The following is a 19,415-nucleotide window of genomic DNA, read 5'->3' as shown; positions in this document are numbered from 1 at the left end:
GTTCGCTATTGGGAATTCAAATAATATTGTTTAAACGCAATGAGTGAACTTGTAAAGAAAATGAGAAACTGTAACTCTGTATCTCAATTACGTGACGTGAACAAAGTAGAATTGATGCAAACAGTCGGACAGGGGCAAAAAAACAAGGACGCGAACAAGCGCAAAAGCCCTATCAAACACTACTAAAATATAACGAGGACGTCGTGCGCTCAGGAACTTGAATGCAGCGATGACCAGCAACTTACCAATGTTGATGCAGCCCTGGTAGAGAGCTGACGCCTTCTGGGTTGCTGTCTGGTCCCGATATGATATCACGGTGTTGTTCAGAATGTCTGCGTATCACGAGTGAAACTCGGTTTGTGGGCACGTAAGCCAAAGGTTCGAAATACTACTAAGTAGCGCGTTTTTTTTACAATAAAATGTAAAAGCTACAGTTATAAATGACAACAATGATTTGTTGCGCAGCTGGGTCGACGGAAAAGCGTATCAGCGGAGAGCGTCCCGTTTTTCTTCATTATGGATCTCACTTTCAACCAGCAATGCTTTGACTAAAGTGACTCCTATTCCATACGTCATAATTAGCCTACCGCTGCGCACGCGCAAAAGCACACTACAGCAGGCAATGCCATTCTAATTCATCTCAAGGAATAATCAAGCCTTATTGTTTCCAGTCTTCGTATACACCCGCTTTCGCTGACGCTCTCGAAACAATTTCTATGAAGTCCTATTGAAGCAATTGTCCTTGCATACTGCTAATTGAGTCTTTGTGTCCAAATTTGTCGAGTAATTAGACAAATATAACGGTCCAGGTCTAGTAAAACCCAGCTAGGCTTTGAGCAATTGGAATGATTAGGCTTCAGGGGAGTTGCAGTTGCGAAGAGGTGCTACCAGGTAAGTCATGGATGTCGTACTTGCTATGTGTAAAACAATTTTTGCTGATATGCCGTTAAAAAAGTCCGCCTAGGTGGAACAGTGCCTAGGGTGCTCGGCTGCTGACCCGAAGGTCACGGGTTCGATCCCTGCCATGGTGGTCTCATATCGAAGGAGGTGCAATGGTAGAGGCCCGTGTAGTGTGCGATGTCAGTGCACAGTAAACAACGCCATATGGTAAAAATTTCCCGAGCTCCTCCCTACGGCGTCTCTCATAATCATATGGCGGTTTTGCGGCGTGAAACCCCACATACTATTACTAATAATAGGCTGTAAAAGAACAGCCATACACCTGGTGACCCACTTCGCCCAATCCTCCCAAAATGTTATTTTTTTTCGCAGTGTTCCTTAACATAATCTCGACTATTCGTATTCCCTTAAGGTCACAGTAGGCTACAGCATCACGACCTCTCTGTAACTGGCAGATGGGTCCAGCGGCTTGACCACAAAGGGCCTCTTAATGAAAATACACGTCCCTTAGACCAAAGTTCAATCTCGTTGTCCTTATGTAGAAACTCATTTTACGACCATGAGTATAGGGCCAAGACTACAATCGCTAAAATAGTAATGATCTCTATACAGTTTTAGCTCATAGGTATCAGGTAATCTACATGGACGTTCTTGTGGCTTTGTACTGCGAGTGAACGGCGAACTCAAAATTCACCCATCTTGGAGGATTTTCATTATAGCAATTCAGGGTCGTAATTTCATAAGGCTCGTGTGATACAACCATTCTCCAAAGTGTAGTTGCAGTCAGTTTTGACGCTGGTCATATTAGCAACGCTGAGAAGGCATTGGCAAATGTGTGTTTTTGGATAACACACATGCATTCTATAAAGAAGGCACGTAGACAAGAAAGGCGAGGCACCCCACCCCCCCTTCAGATTCGTCCTGTCGGCCAATAACGCTGGAGTATGAAGGCACAAGTGCAAGTAGCAGCTTGCGCATTTATACAAATGAAAGCAAATACTGTTGAAAAAACTCACCAAGAACAGCTACGAAAGAACCTATATTCTAAAAGCACCGCAACGCTCGCCGAGAAATTCAGTGTCCGGCCCGTGAATCAACACAACTGAAACTACAGTGCTCTTTTGTGTCCGTGTCTCTTCCATCCGCAGTTACGCCGTAACTACTCGTTGTCTTGCGCTGTGCAAATAGCTCAGTTCTAAATGACGAACTAGTCCAAACGCCTGTCTTATAGATAAAAATTCACTGACTCATATGTATCGTGCATCATCAAAGAAGACATCCGAGTGACTAACAAGCCCACGACCACATTCTCTCTACATATTGCCAAAGACCGTCCACCGAGGTGAGAAAGCCCAAGGCAATGTATACATGGAGATCTTGGAAAAGAGTACTTTAGTATGGATTGCGCCGGCTTCGACGACCCATTAATTCGTTCGAGCCCACTTGCGCATATGCGAACCCCTTTGTCCGCTTCCCGTCTTCGGGCAGACGCCCGGGAAGCGGAAAAAGTAAACAGTGTAAACAATGTGTTACCGTTTGGACACAGGCCTATCGAATGAGTGTTTACGCGGATCTCCAGTTATTTGTCTATTACGCGCTGACTGAAGCGCCATAGTTGTTGAACTCGCTCATCACTCTCGGGAAAGCGAGCAGACGACCACCGTGGTTATTTACCTCGTTGTACGTGTGGTACCGCGTACCTCGCATTCCTGTTTAGAAAATAGCAACGCTCCTCGTATGTGTGGTGGCTAAAGGAATGTCTAATAACTGCTCTAGTGTAAGGTGTTCAACGCCTACAAAAACTGGCCTGCGAAACCGTTTTACTCAATTACTGCAAGGCCTTATCAGAAAGAGCGACGGAAGCACTGCATCGCCGCCGTGTGTTGGGACAGGCGAGCCGCTCCTGCCTTGTGGGAGTTGATGCTTCGCTTCCTGTTGTCAAGCTTTTGTGCATGCAATATTGGTGCCTGTTGGATGCACTTGATCATGTGGACACTAGTAAGCAACGGAAGAAATCGAAGCCGGAGCATGTGCTCGTTCGGTTCAACCACCATACGAGGGCACTTTGCTCGAACGTTCTGTATTTGTTACTTACAAACACAGCATTGCACAGTGATTTAGACGGTGCCTTTGAAATTAAAACATATCGGATGTTCACCACAAGCTCCTCCTCACCCTTGTTACGCTGGTCTGTACAAGACTCCTTTCATATTCACCGGCTTGACGATTCACTCCACCTACACAGCAGCGCTCACCGTTTGTTCTTCTACGCAGTAGGAGGGGATCGCGTGTCTCTTTACGGCACTCTTAAAAACTTTGCCCTGCTCCCACGGCATCAATTATTGATACTTTTCAACAGTCCGACTGATTACACTACAGCATAAAACACGTGTTTTCTTTTTGTTTTTGTTTTTTTTTTGTCCAGCGAACCACGCTATTGCTTGAGCGACAGACTGCAATAACTGAGGCCTCACTGACTGACCCATCGTTCATCCGCCACCGCGCGCTTGTGCTCGAATCGGTAAGCCAGGAAAGCTTTTGCATAATTCGTGTATGCGTAGCACAGCGAGAGCTGTGGAGATAGGGCTACATTCTTCTCACAAATTAGTTTCTGGAATCAGATGGTGCCTCTTCCATTCGCGGTTATGGGGCTTGAGGGTTAGGAGGATCCCACCGCTGCCTCCAGTTTGTTGGAACTGGATCCAGTTGGTCTCGACTGGTAGCTGGTCCTCGTCACCAGACCGATCCTTTGTAGTGATGAGATCTGCCCTTGCCGTACGCACTGAGGTTGATTAACATTTCATGAGGATCGAGAATAAGAAGAAAAGGAAGGGAAGAGGAGTAATGTGCAACAGTCCTCGTCTTATATAGCTTGCGGTCAGAGAATCCTGAAGTACCCAGTGTCCGCAGCTCCCGCCATTCGGATGGCTCGATGACCCGGCGGTGAGCATGAGTGTCCGAGAGAGTTAAAGGGGAGGGAAGAGTGTTTTTCTCCTCCAGGGGGAGGTGGACGCTCCCATGTTCCTACCTTCAGTGTCGTCAGAGTATAATCTCATCATATGAATAAATGCCAATTTAAGGGCTTCTTTCCTTTCTTAGACACAATAGTAATGACATCTGACATACAATGCTGCCAGGGAATGTGCAGGGGATGTGAGTAGAAGTAATTGTAATGTAAACCTGAAGAAAGAAAAGTGGTCGAAAACATAACTTGGAACTGGCAAAATCCTGCCGGTGGCAAGTTATTTTTTCGACCACTTTTATTTCTTCACATTTGTATTACAATTGCTTTTAATCGAATCCCCTATACATTCCCTAGCATCATTGTCTGTTAGTTCTCACATGTCGTCTAAGTAACTTTGCCTTTGGTCACACAGTATGGAACATCAAGGGCATGCGGTATAAGCGCACAGTGTGTCAAGGACACGGGCTGCTTACCGCTGATGTCGTTCTCTACGCGCCGGTGCACGTCTGACATGGTGCTGTAGACCACTTCCTCGTGTGGTATGCGAGCCGCCTTCATCCAGCCTCCGCAGATGAACTCGTAGAAGTCCTCGCACGGCTCCATGAACGAGATCAGGCTCGCACGCATCATTGAGCCTGCGTAGGGGTCGCGTTGAATCGCAAGAGGGATGCAGCTCCAATTACGAGTCCTGCTTCAGTAGAAAAAAAGCTAGAGCACGTGTGCGGAAATTGCCACGTTTTAACGCGGTGATACCGACTTGGCCGAGTGATAGCTCGGTTTCGCTTGCCGTTGGAAAGGGCAAGAAAATTTCGGAGCACGTTGATTGATTGATTGATTGATTGATTGATATGTGGGGTTTAACGTCCCAAAACCACTCTATGATTATGAGAGACGCCGTAGTGGAGGGCTCAGGAAATTTAGACCACCTGGGGTTCTTTAACGCGCACCCAAATCTGAGCACACGGGCCTACAACATTTCCGCCTCCATCGGAAATTCAGCCGCCGCAGCCGGGATTCGAACCCGCGCCCTGCGGGTCAGCAGCCGAGTACCTTAGCCACTAGACCACCGCGGCGGGGTCGGAGCACGTTAAAGAATCCCAGGTGTTTTCGGAGCCTTCACTATATACGGTGTCTCATAATCATATGGTGGGTTTGGGACATTAAAACCCACATATACATCAATCAATAAGTCAATCAATCAATCAATCGAAAGGGCAAGGGGACTTAAACAAACACTTTGCACTATTTGTTCACTGAAGCTTCACCGAAAGCGTTAACATTTGGTCAGCTTGAACGTCAGGCTTGTGAAACCAGGTGTTTTCTGGGTTTGCATACGAAAGAGTAAAGCCTATAGCTCTATTTGAAAGAATAGCTGTTTAATGTGCTCTGTTTCTCGGGTGGCTTTATTCATTTAGTTCACAATCATATGTTACTGAGCTCTTCATTTCTTACTTCATTTTTTTCATGTTAGCGCTCGCGTATTTACCCTTTATACCCGCATGTGTGGTGCCACTCTATAAATGTTTAATATAGCACACCCACGAGGCTGAACATCTATGTTCATCACAATCATGAGCTATTGGATGTGCATGCAAAAACATTTGTGTAAACACGAAAAAAAAACCAGCTGCCTGCTCTTGTACGCGTCGTGAAGGAAAGAAAGTCTATCGGAAATATTAAAGAAATTATGAACACAGCAACCTATGTCCTGTTCGAAGACGAAGCTTTTCTGTTTGACTTAGTTTGAAGACTGAAATGATATGACTGGCCGTAATTTCGCGTATTTGTGCACTTCAGTCCTTGTTCGGGGGTAAACAATGTGCTGCACTAAAGGCGATGTGCAGCGCTTAGGCAATAATCTATACATGGAAAAATAACACGAACCGCATACCGTAGTGGATGTGCACATTCATTTCACTCACGCTGCCGTACCGGCAAGAACGATTCGAAAGATTTCTTTCGTTGTGTCAATAGTAAAAGAAGGGACACGAGGCAAAAAAATAGCGACGAAGTGGTACAACATATGAGGCTTTAAGCACCGAAATGCCGATATGTTCAGGCACACCGTAATTGAGGACTCCGTAAATTCCGAGCCGCTAGAGTTTCATAAAGGTGTACCTGAGCGTGAGTACCTCCATCGAAGTGAGACTGCCACGGTCGAAATATAAACCCATGTTTTTCGGGTCAAATCGAGACCAGCGTAACCACAGTACAACCGCGATTGCTCAAAAACATCGAGGACTTGTCAATCAAAGCCGTGCGAGTAGTTCGTGGCCGTTTACAGTTTTATGGGATGCACAGAGCACTGCACGGCAGCCAGCGTTAGCGAATCGCCTTGCCGCCGAAACGAAGCGTACAGCACAGGACGTCCCTCCATCTCACCGTAGTCTCGGCAGTCTTCGGACTCGCAGCTCAGGGACACGTTGCTGTACGGGTTGTAGGGGCCTTCTGTGCGTGGACAGTCTGCAGTATGGAAGAAAAAAAAACAATATGCATTGATTTTAGCTTCGCAACTATCCCGCATTTTGTGCACGCATAAATGTGTCGTTTTCGCTTTCCGCTGGGAAGAAAATTACTTTATTAGCGGATGCCTGAGATTCAAGCAAAAAAAATCATGGCTTGGTTTCTTTGCCACTCATAACCAGACTAAACCAACTGACAATGAGGCCCATGAGAGCAGACAGTGCATTATTTTTTATAATCAGCTGTAGCGTTGTAATACTGAAAGAAACCTAAATAAATTGAAGTGAATAATGCAGCAGCATCTCAACCCAACACCTATAAAACTTATTAAGCTACAATAGTACGCGTTGCTGCGCTAGCTGATTCATAATTTTAAAACTAGGAAACGCAAAATCGACGAGGACTGAAAAACACAAAATATAGGACAGCGGTTTGTTAAAAATATTTTGACGTTTCATCTGCCTATGCATTGCAAGATCTGTGCATGTCAAATGGTTTTGTCCCATTCGAATTCTCGGCAGGAGTACCAATTCTGTGACGAACGAACTAATGGAGGCTTATCACATTAAAAAGAAAGAAGGTGATTGTATTAGTGACACTTCTGTTGTGCTGCGCAGTGAGGAGTAGTGACTGTTTCAGCGCCCTCACCGATTTTTTTGTGTTTCTTCCTGTCGTCGTCAATATTGCCCTTCTAAGTTTTTAAGAGTATTAGGCATTTCGCATATGGCAGGCGATCGTCGCTTTCATGAATTTTGCCGATGCGTTCCCTGTTTGGGATACGCGAATTGATATGGGCCAGCCTAAGTGAGTCCAGCGAGGCAACAACTTGTAAAAGACGACAACGTTTAGCCTCAGCGGTGGGCAAGTTGATATCCTACTATCACACACATCGTTGTGGTTGATAAGGCGAAGAAACATGGCTAATTGTGATGTGTCTGCTGTGCTTGCAACTGTAAGTAAGCTGTAGCTTTTCACCGTTCACGCCAATCGGACTGATCACCAAACCAATTCCACGAATGTGCTCCCTGTGCTCCCTATGGCTTGTTATATGGGCTTTTCAAAACGCATTAAAACTATGGCATAATGTCAAGGAAATGAGGTTAGACAATTCAATAAACTTCATTTTCTCGTGTCCTTTGTACGTGAGCAAGCTCTTTGAATGTTTGCTAGATCCCATTGATATAATGTTTTTCCTACTAACTGTCAGACAGCCAGTGTGGCTGTGATTTTCATTTCTCCTATATTCAATAGATAAATATTTGTCAGAGTAAGACGCAGTCTTTTAATATGAGCAAGACAAGTGTGGACACATGCTCTGAAAGGCCTAAATAGTGGCTTTAAGATTACGCAAAGCGGTAAACGAATATTTGATGTACGGGACTTTCTCGATGAATGATGTTTCTCATTCTAACACACATGTTTGTATGGTTAAACGATGCTCCAATACGCTATAATATAAGTATTACTGAATGCTTTCCCAAATAATGGACATTGGTGTCGTGGTATCGGTACGTAGAACTGTTGACTATCACTAGAGTGGCATGATCAGCTCAGCGGTAGGCAAGTTGATAACATGCAGTCGCACATCTTTGTGGTTCACACGGCAAGGAAGCATGGCTTCTTTCCCCAATATTTCTCTTGTGGAATATCACTGACGTATTCGGAGCGTACAGATATATATCGCCACTTAATCCAAAAATCGGGTAACAGCAGCAGGAACTGGCCTGCAAGTCCCGTTTTGTTCTTCGTCCCGTTCATTGCACTATGCTACCCAATTCAAATGTGCACCAAACAATTCAATGAAGCGATGATTGATGCCAGAGTTTTCATTATACGCTGATTTGAACAATTCCAACAAGGAAGACTCAGAGATAATTTAATTGAATAAAGACATGCCCCGTTAATCTCTGCCTGAGTGTCTTCGTTGTGATTGTAGCGATAGGCGCCTAAGCGAACCTTCAATCAGCGGAACAACTTATTTGCAGCGCTCCTAATCGCCAGTTCGATGGCGAACTCATAATGCCAGAATTGCATTGTAACGACAGGGCGCGAACAATGTAGATCTTCAAACGCTGCGCATCACGTCATTGGCCACGCCGAATGAAAATACAAGTAAATAATGATGATAAAAGATTCCACTCGCGAGACTTTGAGTGGGGCTTAGCGTTCACTCACCCTCTCGGCCGGAGAAGCACTTGAGTAGAATGATGACCATGACGATGAGCGTGATGACAATCAGGACGGCCACGATAGTCACGCACGTGTTGAGAAAGCTGTCCGGCTGGGAGTGCCCTTCACTGCGTCAAGACGTTACAAAAATCAGAGAGCGCTTCCCTAGCCGCTGGAACTTACTGTGACTTCCGTCAACAGAGGAGTATAGCTATATATATCTCGGAGTTATAGTTTTCGTCCTCCAATATGCCATGCGGAACTTAAGTACTATCGAGCGTTGGCAAACCTGTCTTCGAAAGCCCTTTTCTGAGACAGAAAAAATCACAGCATATCCACGGAGTGCATTATGATGAGTGGGGTGAAGCATCCGTCAGTACGTCCACGCTTCCGTCCGTTCGTGCATTCGTTCGTCCATCTGTGCGTCCAACCGTCCATCCGTGCGGACGAACATGTGTACATCTGTCCGTGCATCCGTCCGTGCCTGTGCGTCCATCCATGCCTCCATCTTTGCGTCCGTCTGTCGGTGCATATCTTTGTCTCTCCGTTTGTGCGTCTGTCCATCCGTCCGTCTATCTAGTGAACACTCCAAGTACTGCTATCTCGCTCTTTTCATCATATATTCATCATATAGAAATACCGCCATCAAGCAGACATTCTAAGCACTAAACGAGAGGTGGCACGGCCAGACTAGAAGAGTGGCACGCACACACTTTCTTACGGCCTGCGCTTCGTGTCTAGTTCCAACCTTTCACCGCCTCTAGTTCATAGAAGTGCGGCCCAACACTCGCTAAACCCTGCTAAAACCAAGGAGGTTAAGCCCAGTGAGTTAAACGTAGCAACCCTTTCTGATCGGATAGTTCTCAAAGTGCGTCCTTCTGATACTAGTTTTGTTTAGTATGCATTGAATTCAAGGCAATTTTATTGGAGATAAAAAATCACCGATACTCGTCTTTGTAGGTCATTTTATCAGAAACAACTATCTTTTGTATTTATGATTGACGTGCGTGGGTTTTCTCCTCAATTCAAATGAGTGCGCATGTACCGCTCCTCTATTCCGGCCATGCACGAGGTGGCTACCTACTACTACGACTACTACTTCATACATCGCGGACGCACGACCTGCGGTTTAAGGAGCTTTGCCCCTAAATAAGCTCTGGGTGAGCCGGAGATGTTGCGTTCAGGCACCGCATCTTTTCTAAAATAAACTGTTTTATTCAGCTACCTATGTATTCTTACATAATAGGTGTACGTTTATTCCCGATAGTATTCCCGACTCCCCTTTATTGCAAGTTGGCTGACGTTTGCAACCAATACCAGCTACACGACAAGCTGAACAAATCGGAACCTGAATTACACGGTAATAAACTAACTTTTGTTCACGCTACATACGCTTGTATTGATCTCCCTGCATATGTATTCCATGAAAAGCTAACAACTGCAGAAAGGACTCTGAGCAGCTGCTTCTGAATAGTTACAATGCTTCATTAGAGATATGTGCGTCGAATGCCTCACCACCAACACTACATGCTTGCGTGGCGCATACTGAATAACTGTCTTGATGAATAAGCACTGCTTCCGACTTAAAATTGCAGAACGCTTTTCTTGCGAACACTTGGGAGTGATTCGGCTGCGGAATATATGCTTGTATGAAATTTCAGCTTTTTCTTTCATCAGGCGCGCTGCCAGGAGCAATGTCGTTCCCTCAAATTTTTTCGGTAGCCTAAACACATTCAAGCTTATTTTAGTGACCACGCCCCGTGAAAGCATATTACGCTGAGAATTCTTTTTAATTTTCATTCTACCTCGGCAGTGTCTCGTAAATTCAGCGAAAATACTCTTTGTATGCAGCCATAAAATGTGAGATAGAATAAGCGATAACATTAGTCACCTGTCACTGATGCGAAATCTTGATTCGAATTGACAACAGACCATTCCAAGGCTAGAAACATTTGAGAGAGCAAGAAGCAACTTTCCTGCACATACGACAGCTCAAGTCAAGATCATCTGTAGTATTGCTTACACGTGTCCAACTGTTGGGGCCACTTCAGTTCTTGCTTTTCTGTAAAAAAAAAAAGAGGAAAAAGTGGTCGTTCCCACACATTACCGAAAAATACCGCTCATGCAGTGATTTTTTATTTTCAACCTTTTTTTCGCGACACACCACAAGGTTCCTTTCAGGAAGGGCACTCATGTTGCGTAAAGGAAACACAATACAAAACTTACAATTGGTACAAAATAACATGTAAACTTCAAGATACAGCTTACATGCATAACGAGCTTATTTGAGAAAGTCAATTCATAACATCCGTAGAGTTTCCCTGCAACACTTTTCTTCCAAAAAAAAGGGAAGTATTTTTTTTCCTGCGTAGCGTAGTATTATTGCACATTAATGGTCGGGACGAGTGCGCATAGTGGACCAAAGGGCTACATATATAACGCAAGGTTTAGAAATAATTCACGACTAAGTATTCACTAAGTTCATCAAGCGCTGGCAGGGCAACCAGTGTGCACGAAGCGTGTAGACAAAACTTGCAAGCACTACGGGTGTTTGGTGCCAAAACCACGCCCACGAAACGGAGCTCGGGGGCCATTGGTTTGTCTGCAGCTTGTCACAAGACTGTTTGACGTAGCTGAAATGCACTAACATCTTGTACACCACTATATGCAAAAAAAGAAAATTCTAATGAAATTTTGCGAAAAACAGACTGCAATTATATAACTAGACTTGAGTAGGTAACGATAATTAGGACTATATCAAGTTCTGACGCAGCTTCACAAGTCGAAAAATAAAAAAAAACTGGGCGTGGCTTTAACCTTATGTGTCTGCACAATAAGTGACTTCATATTCTAAGAGTTGCTACTAGGGCTCAGCGAACAGTTTTTCATAAAATGACAATTACAGTGAATTCTCAAAAAAAATGTGGGGCTGAAAATAGCATGTTATATAGAGAGATAAGTGATCTTGTATTAACCACCATCTTTTTGTCCGGACGTTCATTGTGATAAGAGCTCTAAAAAGCCTCACGTCCTCGACGAAGCCCCAGCCATGTGGTGCCGGAGTGATACGAAGTAAAGTATACATTTAGTTCTCTCCAATCGCAAGGAATTGTCATGTAAAACGTATTTTCGACAGGTATTGTTCTCCAGTTCACAACTATATTTAGGCTAGTCTCTCGAACAACTTGAAATGCCAATTTTTATTTTTTTTCGTTTGCAAATGTGCAAAAGGATTTGCACATAAACTGACTAGTTTAAATTATTCAGTGCACAATATTGTTACGTGAGAGAAGAGACGGTGTAGCAGTATTGACAGAGAATTTAATTTGCCACGGTGCCTCTAGACGCGTAATTGCGCCACCTGACTTAAAAAGCACAGTCACTATGATGCGCACTTGGCATTGATCAGCTCGACTCGAACATATAACTTGTTCAGACGTGATCGCGTATAATTACAATAAGCTAGACGCAACATAAGTGGCTGCATGGATACGTACTGATCTTTAAATCCCGCTGGAGGTGGCCCTCTGAAAAAAGAGAAGAAAGAAAGCAGTCAGACAGAACGTGTAGTGGGCACGACAATCGAACATGCGAAGGTGGTCGACTGTAGCGTAATGTAACATTCATTTCATTTATCCTGGTATAAAGTGTATAGATATTGAAGAAAAGGCACTAAGAGACTTACCGCAAAGTGCTTGTTGGGGATAGATGGTACTCCTACTACCCCCAACAAGTGCTAACTAGCACTTGTTTGTGTCGCATTCTCTCGTCTCTCGTCCTCAAGTTCGCGCTATTTAACAGTTCTCTAATAGACACATGGCTGCGAAAGTTGGACAAGACGAACGCTCTTCTAAGCCTAGTATATACTCTCATGGTAAGGACGATACTGCTCTCGCATTGGCATGACCTGTATGCCTAAGAGCTTTTGCGTACATAATACGTTGCATTGAGTGACATTCCACAGCCAGACTCCTGGCACGCAATCTTTGAACAGGCCGTTCGTTTCGAAGACACTCTCCGTGATGACAATGCTCATTTCCTTGATTGTACTTGGACCACATCGACAAATGGCTCCTTCTATACCATCGGGAACTGTGAGCCACAGTGCACGTCACAATATCGCACTACGGCCTTCTTGTCAGAGAATTCAGGCGTCTCTTGTCTAACGCATCAGCTGTAGTTTTAAACTTATTTTAGGGGCTAAGAACACGGCACTTTGACTCGTCCTTCCAAAAGTGAGAAAGTAGGCGGACGGAGTCAACGATGGGGCCGTTCGTCCCTGCCACGTTTTTTCTCGTATAAATAATAATGTGGGAGGGTTTTAGTGTACAAAACCACGATATGAATGTAAGAGATGCCGTATTGGAGGGCTCAAGAAATTTCGCTAATGTGGTGTTCTTCAACGTTTCGCCTCTATCATTTCGCATCCATCAAAATGTGGCAGCCACGCCTCGGATCGAGCCCGAAACCTTCAGGTCAGCAGCTGAGCACTCTAGCCACTGATCCACCTAGACCGGCTATTTCTTTCGTATTCAACATGCAGCTCTGGGTATAGCGTTGGTATAGCATGGAAATGGGTCTTCCTTGAAAATTACTCGTTTTGAGACAGTGCTCGAGGATACCTTGACGGTGAGTTTCGAGTCGAGGAGCGTTTGTGAATAGGGGTCCTTGTGAGCTCACTATAAGTACATCGTTTAATCTCAACAGGTTACAAGTAGCCCTGACACATCATTTTTAATGCACCCCTGTACTTGCAGTCGTTACACTCACATTGTTGCACAAAAGCGCATCAAGAAGATTGCTTCCCTGCTCTTACAGAGCATCAAACAAAAAAGGAAAATGAAATAGGTTCGAATACGTTAATTGGTGGCCGAATGCACCACAGCCTCAATTTCACGCTGGTTTAAATGAAGTTAGAAAGTTCAATGCCACTCGTTTTCAGCACCGTTGCGAAGGTTAAAGTACTTTGTTTTTTCAAGATGCGTGTTCTTTAGAAGGGAGAATCACACGCAAGTACAATACTTACGGATGGGCGGCCATCTTAGTTCGGTGAGGCTAGGTGTCACTCTGAAAATAACTGCGCAGGAAGAAACGCAAGGCACACCATGAAGTTGAACATTGATAATGTGCGTCAGTTTACGCAGCAATATTCTGCCCGGTTTCTATAATGAGTTACACTACCCTACTAATGAAGCTGAAAAGCGAAATTCAAAGGCTCACTTTTTCGCTAGACACAATACTAGAATATATCGACAGAAAATAAAGTGGACGAAAATATAGCTTGCTAATTGCAGGCACCGCACTTTCAACCTTCAAATCATTTGTCCGATGCTCTTCTAAATGAGCTACAGCAATGGTCATCTCCCTGCCCACTTTATTAAATCATCATCGTCATCACCAGCCTGACTACGCCCACTGCAGGACAAAAGCCTCTCCCATGTTCCGCCAGTTAACTCGGTCCTGTGCTTGCTGCTGCCATTTTATACCCACAAACTTCTCAATTTCTTCTGCCCACCTAAAGTTGTGTCTCCTCCCCTCCACCCACTTGCCTTCTCTTGGACTACAGTCGGCGATCCTTAATGTCCAGAGGCCATCTTGCCTTCGTGCTATGTGCCCTGCCCATGACAATTCCCTCTTAATTTCGCCCATGATATGTCCTTAACACCCGCTTGTTCTCCGATACTCTTTGCCTTGTTCTTGTCCCTTAGGGTTGCACTTCACATTTTCTTTTCCATCGCTCGCTGCGTCAGCCTCAACCTAAGTTGAACCATCTTATGGAGTATGCATGTGCAATGAAATCTGGCAGTGTTTGCGCCGCCAGTGGCCATGATGGTGGGTGTGGAACACTTTCTCTGCCAAGTGATGTAACGTAGCACGTGATGTTTTTACAAGTTTACAGCTGACCAATAATTCCTCACATACTGCCTGAATTCAAAGTATTAGTGAATTTAAATTATTACTTCCTGAATTTACGACAGCGCCCATTCTGTCATGTATATCTCTTCTTGTCCTCGTCAAATGTAGCGCTACAATTTTCAAGTCAGAATATACGACCAACTATCCCCGCAACATGTTTCTTTATTAGTGCCTGAAGGCTTCAGAACGATACCCTCGTTACGAATAATGTAAATAAAAAAATTTAGGGGCCCGTTTTTCTTAGTTTTCTTTAGACGCAATATTGACGACAGCCTAAGCCAAGGACGGGGGATGCAATGAAAGAGAAAAAGCTCAGCGAATGGACATTAATTAAGAAAATTGCAATGAGCTCCCGTTCATTTTCAGCACACGCGTGTAACACGGGGTTCTTGTTTAAAAAGAAAGGTTACAAGCAAAAACCCGAATTAAGATCAAAACTGCCATGTGTGCCTCCAGATAGGAAGTGACAAGGGAAAGGGGGGTGTAGTTAATGACGTGCCAGGTGCCTACCCCGGGTCTGTGTAGTAGATTTGAAATGCGCGCGATTACACTTCATTCGTCTTAGCGACCACTTAAAATGCCGGCCATGAACGCGGACAGCTAGATTATGATTTCCAGTGGATGATTGGAATTCGAAAGCACCATTTAATTATTGGTTGTTATTGGCGTGCAGCCAAGGCGGGTGTGGAGTGTTCAACGCCACCCTCCTATCACACGGGAATTTGCAATTTTGCATGCATACATAAACATGGACACATGCAAACAAACGCAGGTATCAACATGAATAATCTTTAACACCCCCTCCCTCCGAAAATAATTTCTGACTACACTCTTGCTGGCTGACAAATTTTTTTCTGACAATATTTTTCTATATTACGGAAGTGCACGCTGTATCAGCAAGTGCAGCTGGTATAAAGAAAACGATCGGTAAGTACAATTTTCGGGCGCAGTTATATCATTTTTTTACTGAAATGCGCTTTGTATAAGAATGAACCTCGAAATGCTTGCCAAGTCACGAGAAAGCGACGGCCCCACCGCAGTGGTCTAGTGGCTAAGGTTCTCGGCTGCTGACCCGCAGGTCGTAGGATTGAATCCTGGCTGCGGCGGCTGCATTTCCGATGGAGGCGGAAATGGTGTACACCCGTGTGCTCAGATTTGGGCGCACGTTAAAGAACCCCAGGTGGACGATATTTCCGGAGCCCTCCACTACGGCGTCTCTCATAATTATATGGTGGTTTTGGGACGTTAAACCCTACATATCAATCAATCAATCAACGAGAAAGTGAAGTGGAAGTTCCTCAGTGAGTGGATCAGCTTGGGTCGTCAACTGTCTCCCTTTCTTCGCACCCGCCGGCGAACTTGGAAACTACAAGGCGCACAAGTATGAGCCAACTAGCCTGCTTCTCATTATACGCTGAGGGCATCTCGCAGATCATCCAGGAAAAGAGCTCGCGCATTCCCTATGCCTAACATACGAGCAAGCGATTGCGACCATATGCGCTACACGACCGACTTAAAGCTGTACGAGGTGGACGAACTCACCGAAGCTTTACGGTGGAGTCTGGCGGTGAAGAGGGCTGTCGGTAGATGCGAACAGAACGTCTGACCGTCGCGAAAACCCTGAAAGCGAATGCGGGCTCGTGACAGCTCGAGCAGTGGTTATCTCGCTCTTCTTCACCTATTACCTGTGGTGCATGCCCACTGGGGGGGATCGGCCAAGAATTGGGTGGTTTTCTAAAATAATGTGCAATTTCAGAATGATGAAGGTCATATCGTAAGGAGATTACAATGGTGATGGCAATGTTGGTTGTCGTTGTTTGTTGTTTTCTGACCATGGCTGATACCTAATGCAGGGGATTGGTGGGGTAGTTGGATGAATGAAAAAGTTAATTGAGGTCCTGAAGAATTCCACCTCCGTTTCATAGAGAGAGGATCGTAAGGCACACCCACTTAGAAACTGGGGGCCTATTTTGGTAGTGTTTTTTATGTTAGGTCCCATATGAAAAAAACCATAGATATAAAAATAAGTCAATGTGTTGATTTGATTCGAAAATTAAACGCAGTAGAAAATTTCAAGCCGGCAAAATTTTCTACAATATTTTTTTAGTTCTACTAAGAAACATCTCAATGGCTGAATCCCAGAGCAGTCCTCCGTAACGACAAATCTGGTTCTGTTTATTTCAAGTCCTGCTTTGGAAGAGAAGATGATGCCTTACCACTGTTTTTCTTTTTATCAGGAAACGGTGACATTAAGAAGGAATCAATCGTTTCCTCCTATTACAAAGTGTGCACAGCAGGAAGTCACTAAACCTGCTTTACGCATGTCAAAATTAACTAAGCACGTATGTGTTGTTAAACGGTGGATGATCATCCACTTATATTTCGCGTACAAACTACGCAAGATATGCTGACAACCGGGCGCATGTATACAAAACGTAAGATTGGCCATCAAACAGGTAAAGAAATAATGAAAACAGTGAAAGAGAAACATGCATCAGCTGAAATAGTAAGAACTGCAAATATAACTTTCAGCGCAGTGCTTTGGCATCGGTTCTTTGGTAAAGCACCATACGATTTTTTTGTCACAAAGTAACACAGCCCAGCGAAAGATGATGATGCTGATATGTGGGGTTTAACGTCCCAAAACCACCATATGATTATGAGAGACGCCGTAGTGGGGGGCTCCGGAAATTTCGACCACCTGGGGTTTCTCACCGTGCGCCCAAATCTGAACACACGGGCCTACAGCATTTTCGCTTCCATCGGAAATACAGCTGCCGCAGCCGGGATTCGATCCCGTGACCTGCGGGTCAGCAGCCGAGTGCCTTAGCTACTAGACCACCGCGGCGGAGTCGCGGCGAAAAAAAAGGGTGTCGCATGACTCCTGTTTGCTACGGATGTGAGTCTCGCGAGCGCTACTGTCTTTAGATGGTCATTGACCCTCTTTTTGAAAGTCGTGTGTCCCATGACTCTCCTAAACAGTTAGTGTGGCACTCCGAGAAGTGTTATACATCCCATGCATCTTCTAATGGGAGTCAGCGTGACTATCTAAAATGTGTTACTGACCTCATGACTCTCGTAAATATGGTCAATTTGACTCTCTAAATTGTTAGTCGCATCACACTACTCTCCCAAGAGAGTCCGATTGATCGTATAAAAATCGTTACACATCCCATGACCGTTCCGAGCAGAGTCAACTGGGCCCTGTCAAAACTGTTATAAATCCCACGACTCTTCCAAATTGTCACCGTGACTCTGTTTACGCCTTACAAGAGGTCGTCTTATCGCATATCTCTTCGCGATGCACGTCGTACACACCGCGAGCTGTCACTTAATGTGGTCCGTGATGCGACTTCGTGTAGTACACAACATCATTCAGAAACAACAACAAAGTCTGTATGCACACAATACCGAATTTGCTTTCAATTTGTTTGCAACTTTAGGCGCCGCTACAGAGACTACACACTGAGAATCAATGAAATGATTTCGCCGAAAACCGACACTCACTGACACTCATTAGAGAACGCACTTGAAGTGCGTTCTCAAATGAGTTCCACCAAGCGCACCTGTGCGGCGGCTGTGAGAGACGTTAGTAGTAAAGTCCGCTTTCTCACAAAGTTCAGCGAAAGCGATGTTCAGTAGCGAAAAAGAAAACGTCACTTAAAGCACGAGAAACTAAACCCGTCGGTCTTCTTGAGTTTTTACTGTGCTGAATCTTCGCGGTACTCGTGAATGTTTTAAGCGATAAACCAACTGGACCAATCCAAAGCTTTATTGGACTGTTTGCCTGTGAGACAGGCCTACTGGTTGGACATCCTCGTATTACATGAACTCCTGGTTTAGGTTTCGACAGCTATCACCTATACACTGTGCTGGTGATATTTCGCACATATTCGAGGAACCGATCAATCTGCTAACTACGCTCTCTTTGCAGAACTTTAACCAGCTTTTAAGAGGTTTCTGCTTTCATTGTTTCGGATTTTACTGGCATTACTTACGTATTCCTAATTTCTACAAGGTACCAAGTCCTGTATTAATCAGCCAAACGAAAGAATATGCACAACGACAAAATCATCACGGCTTTTCTTTCACGAGACAATAAGAACGAATGAGCTGTTCGAGTTCACTGAAGACGAACATTGGTGATCCTCAGGTAGCGCGCATTGGCTCGCCAGCAGTCGGGGTTCAGCGCATCAATTTGTGTGACGTCATTCTTCCAGCAAATACGGAACGCCGAATGATGCCCGTCAGCACGAAATACTTTTCCCGTAGACGAAGCTCGGCAGAAGCTTCCTCGCGCCGTGCTTCGTCGTCCGACATCCGGGCGACTTCAGTTAAGTGGCTCGTCAGGCAGGACCATCTGCAGAAAAGCTCAAAGCACTTCGCGCTGTGCCGGTCTTCTCGCCGTTGCAGGACAAACTCAACGGCGCGGTTAAGTGCGGACTTGTTCCTTCGCACCGACTCGAAATTGTTGGATGGGACGTGGGTGCGGTGGCCTGCCCAACATTTGAAACTGACGATCAGCCTGTTGGACGACATTCCTTGAGCGACCGAATCCATGAACCGTTCAGGTTGATCGACGAACAATATGGCCGAGATATTCGTGATGGATTTTTTGCCTGACAGCATGTCGGAAAACGCCTCTATCAATTCCTCTGCAGTGGCCACACGTAGGGCCATGTCAACTTGGGCTATAGCTGTGTTGATGGTCAGCGCGAGCAAAATCTCATTCGCAGACTCCCCGTTTCCAATTTCGATGCAGAGTGTCTTGATGTGTCGATTCTTATTCAACGCTTCACATAGCAGGCAAACTCTGGCGTCCAGACTGTGCTTGACGGCAACAGTCAGTCTGTTTACCAGCTTGTTGGAGGCTAGTGCGCTGAAAAGAACGCTCAGGGTTTGTACCGACAGCTGACCGACATCCGACAGCCAGATCTCCTCAGGGCTCCTCTGTGATGATGCCAGCACTGGTGGCAGAATTTTGACGTAATCTTCTGTCCAA

General features: G+C 45.0%; 1 protein-coding gene across 1 annotated transcript in view; it reads right to left on the bottom strand.

Annotated features, from left to right (window-relative positions):
• The window catches only part of LOC119179967 (neprilysin-1), a 35,922-nt gene extending 19,879 nt beyond the window's left edge, over window positions 1-16,043 (bottom strand). Inside the window, exons 1-8 of the mRNA XM_075888138.1 lie at window positions 15,956-16,043; window positions 13,524-13,574; window positions 11,995-12,024; window positions 10,521-10,559; window positions 8,504-8,625; window positions 6,248-6,328; window positions 4,339-4,500; window positions 246-332 (exon numbers count right to left, since the gene is read on the bottom strand). Of these exons, the coding sequence (XP_075744253.1) occupies window positions 246-332; window positions 4,339-4,500; window positions 6,248-6,328; window positions 8,504-8,625; window positions 10,521-10,559; window positions 11,995-12,024; window positions 13,524-13,537 (535 nt within the window). The 5' untranslated portion in view covers window positions 13,538-13,574; window positions 15,956-16,043. The remainder of the gene's footprint in view (window positions 1-245; window positions 333-4,338; window positions 4,501-6,247; window positions 6,329-8,503; window positions 8,626-10,520; window positions 10,560-11,994; window positions 12,025-13,523; window positions 13,575-15,955) is intronic.
• Window positions 16,044-19,415: the final 3,372 nt, after the last annotated feature.

Source organism: Rhipicephalus microplus, chromosome 3 (genome assembly GCF_043290135.1).
Source record: "Rhipicephalus microplus isolate Deutch F79 chromosome 3, USDA_Rmic, whole genome shotgun sequence".
NCBI lineage: Eukaryota > Metazoa > Arthropoda > Arachnida > Ixodida > Ixodidae > Rhipicephalus > Rhipicephalus microplus.
This window is presented reverse-complemented; position numbering and strand designations above follow the sequence as displayed.